The sequence below is a fragment of the Sporothrix brasiliensis genome (genome assembly GCF_000820605.1).
Source record: "Sporothrix brasiliensis 5110 chromosome Unknown Cont22, whole genome shotgun sequence".
NCBI classification, from domain to species: Eukaryota; Fungi; Ascomycota; class Sordariomycetes; order Ophiostomatales; family Ophiostomataceae; genus Sporothrix; species Sporothrix brasiliensis.
Genome location: NW_024467141.1, coordinates 273,551 through 289,495, shown reverse-complemented (window position 1 = coordinate 289,495; position 15,945 = coordinate 273,551). Strand labels below are relative to the sequence as shown.

The following is a 15,945-nucleotide window of genomic DNA, read 5'->3' as shown; positions in this document are numbered from 1 at the left end:
CCAAGCTTTGCCCAGCCTGCCCAGCCCCAAGCTTTCACATGCATAGCTTCACAGTCTACAAAGTATATGTCGTCCGTCCATTTGTCGCTTAAACGCATACTGAATTGACGATCGCCCATCTCCACTCGCTCCTGCCGTTTGTGGCTCTTGGAAGGCTCCACATAGGTTCCCCACACAAAAACAACGACATGTCCGTGCGGTACAAAATGAAAGGAAGGAACGAGCACAAAGCCGGAACAACATGCGGTGCAACTTGATCTGCGTACGGTGTTACTTTTGGCATTGCCGGTGAACTATTACTTTTCATGTATTGTTTTGTGTGACCCTAGGGTTATATGTTCCGTAAAGTGAAGGCTCATCTGCGAGTTCAGATTAGTACATCGTTTTTTGAAAGCCCACGATAAAACAATAAAATAAGCAAAATGTGAGAGCTCCGTCGCCGGCGGCAAATTCATGCGACGGCAATTATCTTGTCAACAGTGTGAATAGCTGTAGTGTGAATAGTGTAAAATCTGAGCTGTGTCCAGAAAAGCAAGAAAACGGCGACTGCCCTACCGGGGCTAGGGATGCTAGTGTGCAGACCGTCCCCTCGGGCGTGCCGAAACCAAGGAAATAAGGATACGGAGGGCGTCGTGGCAGGGTGGCTGGTGGTTAACCCCCTTCTGAAGCGAAGACAATACACAGCAAGATAGAAAGATAAAGCGGAGAGGACGTGGAGCGTAAACATCAATTAGCAACAATTGCTGTCGGGGCAGGCTGTGGAATTGAAACCCGGTTTGGGGTTGGCAATGGTCCAGACTCTTCTCTTTTCTTCTAGGGAGACCTTTCCCGCGCTTTGCACGAATTGCTCACAGAACGGATGGACCGAGCAAGGACTTCCGCCCTGTACAGTCAACGTGTTTGTTTCATAGTTACTCTCAGTGCAAACAATCTAGTAGTTGAGTGGCTGCTTGACCGTTCAATGGTGGGCCTCTTGACTTTTGACCTTTGAAGCCTGCATTGACATTGACACACTACTTTACTTTTGTTTGTAGTTGACAGCGACATGGGTCGTTGGACATTGACAGCTTGACAAACGGCATCCGAAGCCCCAGCATCTGTTATATTGTTCGTGGCTGTGACACATAAGTTGCCCACCATCGCAATCGATCCGTACTGTTCTGTATCGAATACTACTCGTTTTCGATCGGATCTGATCTGAGCTGTGACGAAAATAGAGTGAAAAAAAAAGTGAAAAGTGAAGTAAAATGCGGCGACATCTCCCTTGGCTGAACAAGTCGAATGGTGCATAGGCGCAACTCGATCTTGCGCTAGCATCGGCTGGGCTGCTGTCGTGGGCTCCAAGTAGTCCTGATCAACACCACTCGTCGTTGTAGAGGAGTCGCTGTACAACGACGTCGTATGCGGATATCTAGATCCACCATCCAGACACCTTGATTTCCGATACAGAGCGACCCAGTTCCATACCGGCGTCTTGTTCTGATTTCTTTTTCTTTCGTTTACCTGTCACCTTGTCTCCCTTTCTCCTCCCCTTCTCCTCCTCGTCCCCTGCTTCTCGCCTCTACTCTTCTCAACATCTCCGCATCCTTTCAACGACTTCCTTGCACCAGGCCGTCCCAAGATCAAGGAATCGGGAGACCTAAATTAGCACAGCGATGAGCCCCCCCCCCCTGCCTCTGCAATTTTGTTGCCGCGGCCGCCTAATTTCTCACCCAGCGCACAAGCTCGCAAAGTCCACCCTTTTTTGTTTTTTTGTTGAATCTTCCGTAGCTTGGATTCATCGCCATGGAACAACGCAACGCTAAGGCCCGCTAGCACTGGCCTCAGGGTGAGTTTCCGGTGGATTCCCATCGCGGACGCCGTAACTCACAAACCTTAAAGCTAAGTTCGATCTACGAATTAAATACCACCATACTTCCTAGGGGTCGTATGGACTGAACGATGCCGAGAAACTGCGCGGCTGTCGCTGTCTGCACTTCTTGGCCTCCGGATGTCGCTTTTGGAGATGAAAATGCCAAGGTTGAGTACGACACGAGCTTGACGTTAGTACAGCAGACTGTTATTGATCATAGTGCTTTCAATCAGCTGAACGAAGAATGAGCAAAACAAAGGCATTATTACCTTATCCAACATCAAAACGTAACAAAACCCGATATCGTTCAAGGGCAACTGTATATACGTATGCACGACGTACACTTGGCACTAAACACCCTAGTGTCGATCGTCTCAAGACGATGATCTGCTCCTCAAAGGTTTCTTGCGTCTTGCGGCCGTCGTTGATGTTGTTGCTGTTGTTGTTTGTCTGGACTGTGTTGACGTAAAACAAGAAACGCAACAAATTTAACAACAACAACCACATAATATCAAGACCCAAAGACAGCTGTTTACATTACAATTTACTGATGGTGGATAGCCGAATATCGGCTAAGGCGATAAAAATGGAAAATGTACGAATGCAATTGTTTGGGGGGCGACGGTTGAAAAGTACGAGTACACGAAAAAAAAAAAAAGAAAAGAAAAGAAACGGCGATCACCAAAATCTCAGTGTAAATGCTCAGTTGCCGGAGGCAGTCTTTGGAGCAACAGCGTGGTCGGAGGACGTACTACGACTTACAAAGTATCTGCGTTTGCTCAAAGCTGTCACTCCAGAGCACACTTGTATTGGCACACAGCCCTGCTTTCCTTGGCCAACCCCCTGTCTAGAGCGTCCGCTTGATATCAGCTGAATTATGCAAGCCGGATGATGCCCTGGGTTCCACCCCCCTTTTTCGGCGAGGAAACTCTCGGCGTGGTGGGGGTGCCAGTCGTTATGTTTTGCAGATTGGGAGAGTGAGAAGAAGGCGACGAAAAACAGTAAAAAGAAAGCAACCATCGTCCTAAGTATATGGTAGCCATTCAATTGGCGCCAAACATTGACAAACATTGGAAACCTTGATGCACATGCTGCGGCGCAAATTGACTTTTTAAATGGAACACGCCTTGCAGCCAAAGAGGAGACGAACAAGAAATGGACCAATAATGAACTATGGGCTATGTGCAAAGCAGCAAACAAACCAAACAAACAAAAAACCGTTGGCGCTAAACTGCAAAGTAACGCCTTTTCGTTCTTGGCCGTCGCCGCCCATCTCTTTGATTCTTGCACCCCACGTAGACAAAATCAAACACGCACCGTACGACCGGCAGCTGCCTTGAAAGAAAAACGCCATTCAGGGTTTCTTTGTGTATGGTATGCGTTTTTTTCTTTTCTTCTTCGATTGGGCTCTGACCCCTGGGAACCACTGTTAAGGCTTATTCACCAATGCTCCCAACAAGACGCCAAAGAACCAAGGACCACAGGTCCCTTTCCGTCCGTTTTTCTTCCCGGTAACTGCCCCTGGTCTGTGCCGCATCAGCATACCAGCAACTCGATATGTCTTCTGAGCTTGGACGCCGACGGACTTCTTCGCCATCCTAGTTTGTACCCGAGCATTCGGCGCAGCCTTGTGTGCCCTGTCGTAGGTATTTATACTTTGCACATGCTTTTCCAGCTGGTAAACTTTACACAGAGGAAGCATTTACTGGTGTGCAAATAGGAAAGCCTTGGTGCAACGAATGTTGCGTATGGTCCTTTTGTTTTGTCTGTTCGTTTAGAGTAGAATGAGGACAAGACAGCGGTTGTGTAGAAGGAAAACAACCGAAAATAAACAATCCAGACACAATAGAACGATAAAACAACAAATACTTTATATGTGGTCCGAGTCAGGTGCATTTGTTGCCTGTATTGCAGGCGGTATCATGCGATGTATCACAAATATATGGCAACCTCTAGAGCCTACACTACTGAGTACAATACGGCATACACCCTCACAAGCCAGCTATACCCCTTTCGTCTCGTTCAAGGCTCCGCTTAGTCCAATTCCAGACTCTCACCCTTGCTGTGAATCCCTGGACGGCGTGGGGTCCAAGAAATATAGTGCGGTTAGCCAAAAGAGCTGCTGAGGCCGTGTCGGTATCTTTCCTATACCTTTCGTTTTTGTTTTAGTTCCTTGTCCTTTGCCTCCTTCGTTCTGCAGGACCGGCCTCTTAGTCTAGACAACTCCACCCGCCAAGAGGCCCCACGTCCTCTGGTATGAAGATAACGGAGACTAGAGAGTATGACTTTACGGAGCACACGCCCCCATTTCCAATTCCTTCTTCGGAGAAAGGGAGTGTGTCGTATGTTTATACGGGATCAGAGGAGGAGACTCTTGTTGGCTCTTTCGGTCTCCCTTTGACCCAACACCCACCGCCACAACCATTCAACGTACATCCTTGTCCCCACCACCACAAATATGTGCTCCTCTCCGTCCTTGTATTGACACGTGCGACAGAGTATAGTCTCCCAAGCTGGTCGAAACCTGCATTTTCGGTCATTATTTACCAGTTGCCATTCTTTTAGTTTTTCCTCCTCCAGTTTTTTTTTTTTTCATTTTTTTTTTTTTTTTTTCATATCTGCCTTCTTTCTAGTTTTCACCTTCTTATAGTTCTTTTTTGTTTTCTTTCTTACAACTTCAAACACTCTCAACCAACGTCACCAGCGTCGTTCTCGTCCTCGCCCAGACCTCGCCCAGACTTCGCCCCCGCCCTTGCTCTAACCTGTCCATCTACGTACCTTCTAATTAGGTTCCTGAGCGCGCCAAGACAAGACGACACTCCCCTGGCTGTGTCTCGAGACTTTGTCCTGAGACTCTTGTTTATGGACATTCCCTACACGCCCCCCAAATTCAACGTAGCCGCAATTACAACGACATAAGCACACAAGCACATCGACGACTAGCACTGGACGATCAACGTCACCCGGCACACCTCGAGACCTCGAGACTGTGGGACTTCGTGCTTCCTTAGCTGGATTCCCCACTGCCGTCGTGAACACACGGTCACCCGTGTGTTGCTTTTGCGGCTCTCCTCGACCGTTGCTAATGCCCCCGCTGCACTATAGTCTCGCCTCGGTGTTGGTCAATCTCCGTCCGGTTTTCACCACTGCCTTTGTGATCATCTTCATCCCCGACTTTGGCCGCGCCTTTGTCCCATCATGTCACCATCTGCCGCGACCAAATATCTCTGAGCTTGATTTGGGTTTGTCTTCCGGCTGCCCAGACCACCTTAGACCACACTGTCGGATCGACTAGGTCCTGGGTCCTGGCCTTGACGCAAAGCACACTTCGTCGATCCGTCAGCCCTCGCAACGTCTCGACTCTTATGGCCTGGACACCGCCGACGTACATCCACATAGCAGCGTGTAAGAGTGTTGCTATCGTCGAGCGTCGAAACCGCATTCCTGTGCTAGCTCGTATTTGACTCTTGACTTACTCTTTCCAGCAACCCTCCACCTCCCTCCAGTCCTCCAACCACGTCTGCATTGAGATACTTTTTCTATATCATCACCAATTCCGCCCTCGCTAACTATCCCCGGCCACTCTACTTTTCCACTTCCCCTTGTTCGTTTTTCAACCTCACATCATCTGCTTCATCTGTGGCATTACATCGTACTTTTTGCTTATTCGACCTTTTGCTTTCCTTTCTCCGTGACATCCCACTTATCCCTTTGACCTCTTCCCCAACCATTTTCATATTTGCCTCACATTTTTGACTCACGATTTGGGATCTGGCCGTTAGGCTTGGCCATACTGGACTTTTCTCTTCGTTTTCTCCTTATTACTTTGTTAAAAGCGACAAAAGTCCCCCAAAATTCCCACTGCCCCCCCCTGCTCCCTCCGTCCTTTTTATCCCTCGTCGTCCTTCCTTGTTTTATATTTTTATTTTATTATATATTTTTCTCATCTGCATCTCACCATCTTGAATGGACTCTACGACGAAAGGACTGTAGATGACACACACACACACGGGCAGACGGATATCGAACTTTGTGAACCACGATTTATAATATTGGCACCTTGCACCTCTCACCAATCTCTCCATGTCATCTGGACAGATGACGCCAGAGAGCCGCAACGGCCGGCCACATCATGGCCACGGCCATGCCAATGGCACGGCCGCCAGCGGCACCGCCAGCACCACCAACAGCAAGAACACCCGGCGGCCGCAGCAGGAGTGGGCCCAGATCAACGACTGGGAGGTGCATCGCGAGCGCATCACGGAGCTGTACCGCGACCAGGGCCTCCACCTCAAGCAGGTGCAGAAGATCATGGCCGAGCAGTACCAGTTTTATGCGAGCCAGCGCATGTACAAGACGCGCATCAGCAAGTGGGCGATTGACAAGAACTTGAAGGCGGCGGACGTGGCGGCGCTGCTGCAGCTGCAGCAGCAGCGGGCGGCGCAGGGCAAGAAATCACGGTTCACGATCCGCGGACGGGAGATTGACTTTGCACGGGTGGACCAATACCTGAAGCGGGACCCGACGCTGCTGAAGCGGTCGCAGGAGGCCAGCAAGAACGGAAACGGCGACGACCTGTTGGGGGACCTGCTGCCGGGCCACATGGAGGCGGCCGGGATCACATGCCGGACCCCGTCGCCGACACCGCCGCCGTCGCCATCGCCGCCGATGCACACCCATGCACAGTACGCTCCCTATGCCCCGTATGCCCCGGCGCAACACGGCCATGGACAGCAGCACCAAGATGTGTACGGCCATGGCGGCACTGGTAGCCATGGCGGCCAGGGCCACCCACTGTCGCATCACTCGTACGGCCACCCGCACCACCAGAATCATCACTTTGGCCCGTTGGCGTCGTCGACGGTGCCGATCGTGCCGTCACACACACCCATGCCGGTCATGGGCGTGACAACGGCGGCCTCGGCGTTTCCGACGCTAACGTCGCTGTCGTCTGCGTCCTTTTCGACGACGCAAGGCCAAGGCCCCACAGCGTCGACGATGTCGACGATGTCGACCATACCATCCATTAGCCTGCCGACGTCGACCGTGCCGTACATGCCAATGGCATCGACGCAGTCAGCAAACGCCTTTGACCAGCAGCAGCAGCAGCAGCGTTCGCTTTCAACCAGCTATGACAGCCGCCGCGGCAGCTTGGCCCACCCGCCGCCGCCGCCGCTTTTGACGTCGGTCTCGGTGCCGCAGAGCAGCCTGCCGAGCGTTGTCTCGCCGCCGTACCCGTCTCCCGTGTCGACCGTCCAGGACGAGCTGGCCCGGCTGACACGCGAGTATGTCGTGCAGGCGCTCCAGCAGGGCAAATGGGTGCAGAAGACGGGCGGCCTGTTTGTGTCGACCAAGATGGAGGCGGCACACGACCAAGAGACGGCCGCCGACCGACTGGCAGCCTGGGGCCGCGAGATGCGCGCCGGCCGGCGTCTGATCGCCGACGGCGTGCTGGACAAGGGCTTTGAGAGCGTCAACCGCACGATGGACAGCCTGCGGCAGCACCTGCAGGAGGAGGACCCGTCGCTGCTGTTTTATCTGCTGTACAGCACGGCCTTTGGCGTTCAGTGCTCGCTGGACCCGCCCCGGGCGCACGGCATGGCACGTGACAGCACGGCGGCGCTGCGGCAGGTCGGCGTGGCCCTCGGCAGCCACGTGCGCTCGCTGACGCACATTGTGCTCGGCGAGACGCACCCCGTGTCCCGCATGATGCGTCTGCTGGTCGCCCGCGACGGCCAGCTGCGGTCACCCGCGCACGCGGCGGCGCTGCCTGTGCCCCTCGCCGTGATGCGCGACCTGCTGGCCGAGCGCGACCCCGTGGGCGTCGACCCGGCGGCCGCGCCGCAGTGCCAGCGGCTGGCCCACCTGCTCAGGCTCGATCCTGCTTCCAAGGCAGCACCCGCAACGGACGCCGAGCGCGATGAGCTGACGGAAAGGCTGCAGGGCGCACGGAACATGCACACAAAGCTGCAGTTTTACAGTACATACATGACGTTCTTGTCGGAGCTGGTGCAGAAGCAGTACCATCCAGAGGAGCGTGAGTCGACTGTAGCCCCAGCTGCCGGCTTGTCTGGCTTGCCGGGTGTGTCTGGCATGTCTGGCGTGCCCGGCGTGTCCGGCGTGTCTGGCATGTCTGGCTTCTCTGGTTTGTCTGGGTTGTCTGGGTTGTCTGGGTTGTCCACGCTGACTCCGACGTATTCGGCTTCCTCGGACAGCGGCACAACGCCCGAGAGTGCCTATACAACGGCGTCGACCACGACGGCAGCCTACAGACATCTCCCCAATGTCAATGTTCACCAGCAGCAGAGAAAGCCTTCCGGTGTGCCCGCGTCCCACTCTCGCTCCCCACTGTCGGCCACGTCCGTGTCGGCGGCTTCGTCGCTCGCCAACTCGCCGTCATCGCACGCTGTTGCAGTCCCCATGCCTGCCATGTCCATGTCGGGCGTCTCAGTCTCGTCGGCTCTCATGCCGCAGACACCGGCTATTTCGACGCCGCGAACTATGGTCACAGGCGCAGTCCAGAACAGTTACGGTCAGGGCCATGCCCACAACCAACATGGTGACAGCCAGCACGGCAACGACCAGCAACGTCACTCCCCTTACACAGTGCAATCGCATGCATCGGCCTACCCGCCCGTGCCCGTCCCCTCGACGTTCCACACGCACGCGTCCGCGCAGACCAACACACACAGTGGGAGCAACCCGGCATCGATGATGACGGCCGGCGGTTTGCACAATCCCGGGTCGATGTCGATGACGTGGGAGCTGGGTGACGCGGCGAATATGAACTTGCTGTAGGAGGTGGGGAGTGTTGTGATGGGTGCAAGATTAGAAAAGAGGCTTTCTCTACTGGGTTCCATAGCGTTTTGAATTGGGGACATTCTGAATTGAGCGGAAACGGAGTATTAAATAGGACGAAACGGGGATTGGAAACAGAACAGGTATGGGAACATGGGGACAATGCGTTAGGATTTGATTGTACGTACGGTATTTTTCTGTAGCGCTCTGAATTCTATTTTCCATCATAGGCCACTGATTCTTCTCACTACTGGTTGTAAGACATGTGCTACTTTTCTTCCTATGACCCATTCGACCCTTGTCAATGTGAAAGCGCCTGTCGCTAAGCAACGCCGCCTTTCTTGTCCCACGCCGCGACCATGAGCCCCATCTAGGACGGACTGTGCTGAAAACCGCAGACGTTGCTACGTCTCGCGTCATCCGGACGCGCGCTGGTCCAGTCCTGCGTGGGCAACAACAAAGGACCACTCGACGACGAAAAATATGTCATCGATCTCGGGATCGATCCGGGAACCTATCGGCCCTCTCCTCCTAGATGGCCACCCCGCCGTCCACGACGACGTTCTGCCCCGTCATCGACTGACTCAGTGCCAGCGTCTTGACCTGGTCGGCCACGTCCTCAATCGTCGCCAGCCGGCGCAGCGCCGTCTTGTCCGTCGCCTGCTGGATCTGGGCGTCTGAAAACCGCCGGCCCCATTCCGTCATCAGCAGGCCCGGACTCACGGCGTTGCAGCGCACCTTGGGCCCGCACACGAGCGCCAGGCACTTGGTCAGGTGGATCGCCGCGGCCTTGCTGACCGCATAGGCCACGCTGCTGCCGCTCGGGCGGACGCCAGCGAGGCTGGCCACGACGACGAGGCTGCCGCCGCCGTCTGCTTGTTCGAGGAACGGCTTCGCCGCGTGCAAGAGCCAAAGGTGCGACTTGACATTGGCGTTGTAGCAGCGGTCCCAATCCTCTTCGCGCAGCTGGTCCTCGAGGTCCATAAAGTCCGTCACGCGCGTCCACCCGGCGTTGCTCACGACCACATCCAGGCGGCCCATGCGGTCGACGGCCTCGCTAACTAGCTGCTGGATGCCCGCGCGGTCGCTGGCATCAGCCCGCAAGGCCAGAAACCGGGGTGTGTCCGCTGGCAGGTCATAAAAAGGACGAATGGTGGTCGCTTCCCGGATAACCTCCGCGGCCTTTTCCGGGCGCGAGTAGTAGTTCACGACGACGCGAAGGTGCGGTGCCAACGCCTTGACACAGGCCGCGCCGAGACCAGCCGACGAGGCCGTCACGAGAGCGACTTTGACGGGTGCTGACATGGTGACGAGGTGTTTGTGCTTGTGGTTCAGGAAACTACACGCAAATTATAAATGGTTTGACACTGGATGTCTAACCCAGCAAATAAACAACAGCTTCCTCTGTGGAGAGCCCGGCAGCACGAGCGGCCTCGGAGAACCGCCGACTTCGGTGGAGTTCGAGCAGTATTCCGTACGCGGGGTATTGAGCCCCGTAGCGGGTCACAGCCGACAAGGGCCAGGCCTCCCCACAGCATATCGCGCCATTGTCCCGACGCCAACCGCAAGTGCATCTACAGCCGCTAAATGTATGAGCTTATCTTGTCCTTATTCTTTTATATTCATCATTTTTCTCCTTTTTTTATAAAAAAATTGTCAACGGAAGAAACTCCCAAGACAAAGTCTTGCCGCCGCAATTTTCACGTCGTCGACTCAACTTGCATTCACAATATAACACACGCGGTCCTCGCCCGGCACGTCAACCAGCATGCTCTTCGCGCCTTGTCCCTGGAGGATCTTTATAGTCGTCGACTGTACTCCACGGACACCATACGGTCGTCCCGGCCGCCGACAATCACTGTGGGCGGGAAATCGAAGTCGCAACCCACGTTCAAAATGAGGTCCACCTCGTGTAAACCGAGAGCCTCTTGTTCTGGACTATGGAAGTACCTTGTTATCGAAGATGTTTGGACATGTCGTATAGTGCCGTGCAAAGTGCCGTACAAAACGTCACGCCGGAGAAATCTCAGGCACAAATTGAATTGACGTCAAGTGCCGTCTTCGGTTTGGTATGTCCCGGTATACGACGAAGGTTCTTCGCTCCGCGGCCGCACAGCCATCTCAATCCAGTGATGGTTCGGGAAGGCAGGCGTATCAACTTTTCTGCAACGGTATAGTAATTCTGGTATACGGTCCATTGAGTGGATGACATAATCTCCAGATACCAGTAAAAAACCGATATCACATGCAGATTCAGATTGTCGGTTACACACAGATTGACTGCTTTCAGGAATGGACTTTAGGACATGGTCTAGGCTCGTCAACACATCGCCATCGCTCTTGTATACCCACTCCTTGCAGTGTGTCTACACCGTGTGGTGGAGATTAGCATCGGAGTGGAAGTACGGCGATGTGCGGGTTACAAGGCTGACGCCAACCTGGTTAAGGCAAACGAGCGTTCGCAGCCAATCCTAAATAACCGACCGATTTGAGTCGAACTGGCAACACGGAAAGACCTGTCATATACAAGAATGTGCCAATGTGAAGGATCTGGGCAATATGATCAATGTGGGTAAATTTGACATGTTCGGTAACTTCGGTAGATTCGGTAAATTTGACAATAGGGGCAAACCGTGGAGTTGAGGCTGTTGGGGCTCAAAAGAGCTCGTGACCTCCGTTTGATAACGGGATGCAGGCATCTAGAGTAGAACGAACTGTGAACCTCTTACGGTCGGTAGTACAATTACCACCACGGACAAGGTCGTTCAGCATCGACTGGACTGGTCCTCTATGTTGTTATACATTATTATGTTGGGTGACATTGATTTTGGTGATAGACATTTTGGACGTATATCCTGGTAAGGCTGGGGAGTCATAGTTGCAAATGTAGCTAATAACAAAGTGATGGGGAAATTGTCGCAGCAAGTGCAGCGAATGAAATGGAAGAAAACGTGGACAAGAAAGGGAAAAAACTCCGAACCAGATAAGTTTTCAAAAAAATTGGGCGCCATTGTCCGCATCGGCGACATCCGAAAAGCATAACAACGCCTTGGGCGGAGAGGCGCAGGGATACTTGAGTGGAAGTCGGCGATGTCAGAGCGGTGTTGCCGACAAAATGGAAATCGAAACGGGCGAGGAGACCGGAAAATCCATCAAAAATCTATAATGGGCTGGGCGGCAGATAGTGCTCTGCCCAGTACAGTTGATGCTGATAATTACTGCCGCTTTCATGTGCAAAAAAAATAAGATCGCCAACGAATTCGTCTTACAACCTAAACGCCAATGTCTTGGATCAGCCTGCGTCCAACAAGGTAGCCCTGTTTCCCACTCTTATGACTATCTTTTGCGGCTACCCCTCTTCATAGAGCCTTTTTAAGTTACCACGTAATACCGTTTTTCTGCGCGCGTATTTGGTGGTTTACTTTCTCGGTTTACCTTCTTTGTCTTCCCGGCTTTGCTAACCGTTTATGTCTCTATAGAATAGTAGTTTTATTTCGACGGCGTGTCTTGGCTCTCTCGCTGTCCTCGAAAACCTCCGTAGGACCCCATCTAGAAACGGCACCAAGCAAACAGGACTTGCGAAGGTGTACACGCCCCCGTTCAGCTGGACCACCAGGGCGATCATTGATCATCTCCACAACCGGACTTCTCTAGTTCACAGCCAGACCGTGAGGGTCTAGAACAAGGGCCGGGGCTTTATCGCCCTTGGTTTATAACCGTTTGACGCTGCTCCCCAGCTTCAGGCGCGTAAGTAGAACAGACAAAGAAATAAATATAATAAAAATGGGTAACCACACCGGCGGCAACTAACCGTACCAAAAGGGAAGTTGTAAGCTCGAGTCTACCTACGATGTAGTCTAACGCGCTGCGGTCTTGGCATATCCCAAAACCCACTTTGCCCAGCACTCGTACGATCACGAAAAACTGTTACCTGTCATTATATGCAGAATATGAAAAAAAAGAGAGAAAAAAAAAAAGAAAAGAAAGAAAAAAAAAAAAGAAGAAAAAAAAAAAAAAAGAAAAGACAGTGACTTGCATGTGGCGAACGGCAACTTGCGTGGAACATGGTTATCTGCTGCTGGTAGATATATCAAAACCAAGTACAAGGCGGCAGCCATTGGGGGAAATGGACACTGTCCTACTACTCCAAACATTCGTACTATATCTCCGTTGGTCGGTGAGCTGAACCCGGTGTACAACTCAAATAACAGCCATCACAGATCAGCACCGTATGAGCCTTGCCTAGACCTAGATCAATGTCGCCAGGAGGACAGTCCAACATCTGCCCTTTGCCTGCGGCGGCTTTCTCCACGTGCTCTTAGCAGCCGGACAAGTGGATGCCTCTGCAGCCTGTGAAGTACAAAACCGGACGATGCCGAAACTCTCAGAATACGAGCTTGCTCTCCTTGGCACATGCAAACATGGACTGAGTCAGAGCAGGACTGAAGAAAGAGAGAAAGAGAGAGCTCGACGCAGAGGTGTGTGCTTGTGTGGTGCATGGTGTAGGGTATCGTGGCATGCCAGGGGGGGGAGAGGGGGGACGAGCGCGTGGGGCGAACCACCTGAGCTGGAGCGAGCTTAACCTGTGTTCCAATCCCAAAGGTTTTTGATAACTAGGTGCGTAAGGGATTAGAGTATGACGAAAAAGAGCCTGCTGCGTACCTTTGTTTGTGGAGACACCCTCGTTGCTTTTCCTTTTTCAGCCACGTCCCTCTCGTTCTTCAGTTCAAAAGGGCAGGAGGATTTAAAGGTCAATCACACGCCCCTCCATCACAGAGCAAGGCGTCGACAGTGGTTCGATCACGTACCGGTACATCTGCACTCTTCACATTTGCCAATAAGGTTGGGCGTGAGTGTATCAACAAAGACGACAACAATCGACCGTTGCAGGAGCTCAGAATCGTCTGTAATATTCACAGAGGTGTAGATGCATTAAACAAGGACGATGGAAGGAGAACATGAAATGTAAGACAAATGACAGAACATCATGGTGGTATTGCATTGGTATTGAACAACGTATAAAGTGTTTTCGGGCTCTGGTGGGCCAGGCCGCTAACAGTAGCCACCACCTTTCCGCGCCTTGTGGTGTCGGTGGTCATTGTTCCTGCTCCGCTGGTATGGCCCCCAGTTTGCGTCACCGCTGCCACCACCGCCGCCCTGCTTTTGGTGGTTCTGGTTGTTGTGGTGGTTGTGGTTGTTCCGTTCGCGCCTAGACGGGGCATGGCTCCGGTTGTTGTTGTTGTTGTTGTTGCCGTTGTGATGATGGTTGCCACCACCGCCGCCGCCGCCGCGACTTGACTCCGGTATAAGCTCGTCCACTTCAGTCTCCACCTCGGTGTATTCCTCTTTGAAATACTCATTTACCGCGGCTTCCTCTTGCCGCATCCTGCCAACCTCAAATAAGAACCGCATCGTGCCTACATGCTTGCGTGGTTTCACAGACGCTCCAAAAACACCAGAGGAGCCACCGCCGGCTGTACCACCAGCACCGCCAGCATGAGGCCCCGACCCCGTTGTGGCCGGCGACCTGATCGAGCCAGGTGTCTGAATGGTATTGCTCCCACCATGGTTGTCCCCGCCACACTGTTCATACCAGGCGTCGGTCCGGTGCAGGTCCGGGTCGTCGTCGACCTCCTGGTTGATCTTGATCTTAATGTCAATGAACCGGTTGAGGTCGAATTGCGAGCCGACTTTGGTGCTCTTGGTGAACTGCGTATAGAGGTCGAGTAAGTCGAGCAGCGTCTCAACGACACAGCTGCGGCTCGTGTGATAGTAGCCGTCGCCGCCACCGCCAGCCATGCTTGATTTTGCGATTGTCAGCTGCCGCACGCGGTCCAGATGCTTGTCGTCGAGGATGCGCGCCGTCAGCTCAATGGAGGCCAGTGCCATCGTAAACGACGTCTGCTTGATGGGCGCAAACGTCTTGTACAGGTCAATGGACATGGGATAGGCGACGCCCAGAAACGCCCGGGCGTCCTCGGCAGGAATCAATTGGCGGAGCAGCTTGATGAGCAGCTTCTGCGGGTAGCGCACGCGGAAATCAAAGCCGACCGTCTGAAGGATCAGCCGATCCAACCCGACAATGATGGCGGACGGCCGCTCAAAGATCTTGTCGTCGGGCGTGGTGGGCTTGTCCGGGTTCTTGAGGTTGTAGGCGGCGCACAGCACCTCCTTGGACTTTTTGATCGTATCCTCGACCTTGCAGGCGACAAAGAGCGCCGACAGCGCGGCGTCCTGGAAATTGTACTCGGCGTCCCGGAAATTGAGACGGAATTTGTGGTAGTAGGTGCAGGCGGTCGCAAATGTCTTGACAGGCAGCTGCAACGCCTGGCGCACATTGTCAATCAGTTGAACGCCCTGGAGCCGGTAACTATCCTCGCGCGCAGGGTCGCATCCGGTCTCGCGCTGCAAGGTGCGCAGCTGCTGCTCGAGCATATACTGGCTGCCGACGGCAATGTAGCCCGGGTTGGGGCCCTTGACGGGCGGGTGCTCTTCAGTGATGACTTGGGGTTGTGACGGTGGTGGCGGGTGGCCATTGTGTGCGTTGTGTGCGTTGTGTGCATTATGCGTGCTCTTCCCGCTGCCGCCGCCGTTGTTCTGATTGTTGCTGTAGTTGTTACCTCCACCTTGGCGAAAGCCACCTCCACCTCCTCCGCCACCATGTCTCGGGCCGCGTCGGCCCATGGTCAGGGTTGTGTGATTCCGTTCTCGCGTTACGGAGCCAGCTATCGAGCGCTTAACGAGCAATGTCTGAGCCAGCAGGTGCCTAGCGGCGGTCCATGTACGCGAAGGTACTATCACAAGTTTTGGTCGTTGTCTAGTCGGTACGTATCGGTTGTCGACCCGGCTCGTATGGTGCTAAAGATTGATTGCCAATGCTGGCCTCGGCAGCCGTTGTCGGATCGAAGAGGTGGATGGGCATCAGCGGCACTGTCGTGATGGATTTAGCGTCACATGAGAGTATCAGAGAACGGTGTGCTTCGCCGGGATTTGGATATAATGCGCCGCGGCGCTGTTTCGCTGGGCACCGGCCGAAGTGGAAATGTCGTGATGTCGTCGATGCATACACGTCGTGTGCGATGGCCTTTGGAAGCCGCGTCGCGCGGTTTCCTTATCAAACGGCTTTTTCTGCCGCTATGTCTGTACGCAGAAGGCGGTGAAGGCCTATTCGTCCCTCTGTTCGTATACTGCCCGCCAATGTCCGCCACAGTCGCTGTAAATTTAGCGTGCAGTAGCGCCATAATGGGCCGTGGCTGTGCGCCCCTCTCCCCTCAAGAACACTAAAGTCACCAGCT

General features: G+C 53.6%; 3 protein-coding genes across 3 annotated transcripts; 1 reads left to right on the top strand and 2 right to left on the bottom strand.

Moving 5' to 3' along the window:
- Nucleotides 1–5,935: 5,935 nt before the first annotated feature.
- On the top strand, nt 5,936–8,650 carry SPBR_08144 (uncharacterized protein; the record flags this gene model as incomplete). Its single annotated transcript, XM_040766382.1, has 1 exon — nt 5,936–8,650. The coding sequence occupies one exon, from the start codon at nt 5,936–5,938 to the stop codon at nt 8,648–8,650; it is 2,715 nt and encodes a 904-aa protein (XP_040614360.1).
- Nucleotides 8,651–9,181: 531 nt separating this feature from the next.
- On the bottom strand, nt 9,182–9,955 carry SPBR_08658 (short-chain dehydrogenase; the record flags this gene model as incomplete). Its single annotated transcript, XM_040766896.1, has 1 exon — nt 9,182–9,955. The coding sequence occupies one exon, from the start codon at nt 9,953–9,955 to the stop codon at nt 9,182–9,184; it is 774 nt and encodes a 257-aa protein (XP_040614359.1).
- A 3,747-nt stretch (nt 9,956–13,702) lies between these two features.
- Nucleotides 13,703–15,334, bottom strand: SPBR_08373 (c-type cyclin; the record flags this gene model as incomplete). Its single annotated transcript, XM_040766611.1, has 1 exon — nt 13,703–15,334. The coding sequence occupies one exon, from the start codon at nt 15,332–15,334 to the stop codon at nt 13,703–13,705; it is 1,632 nt and encodes a 543-aa protein (XP_040614358.1).
- Nucleotides 15,335–15,945: the final 611 nt, after the last annotated feature.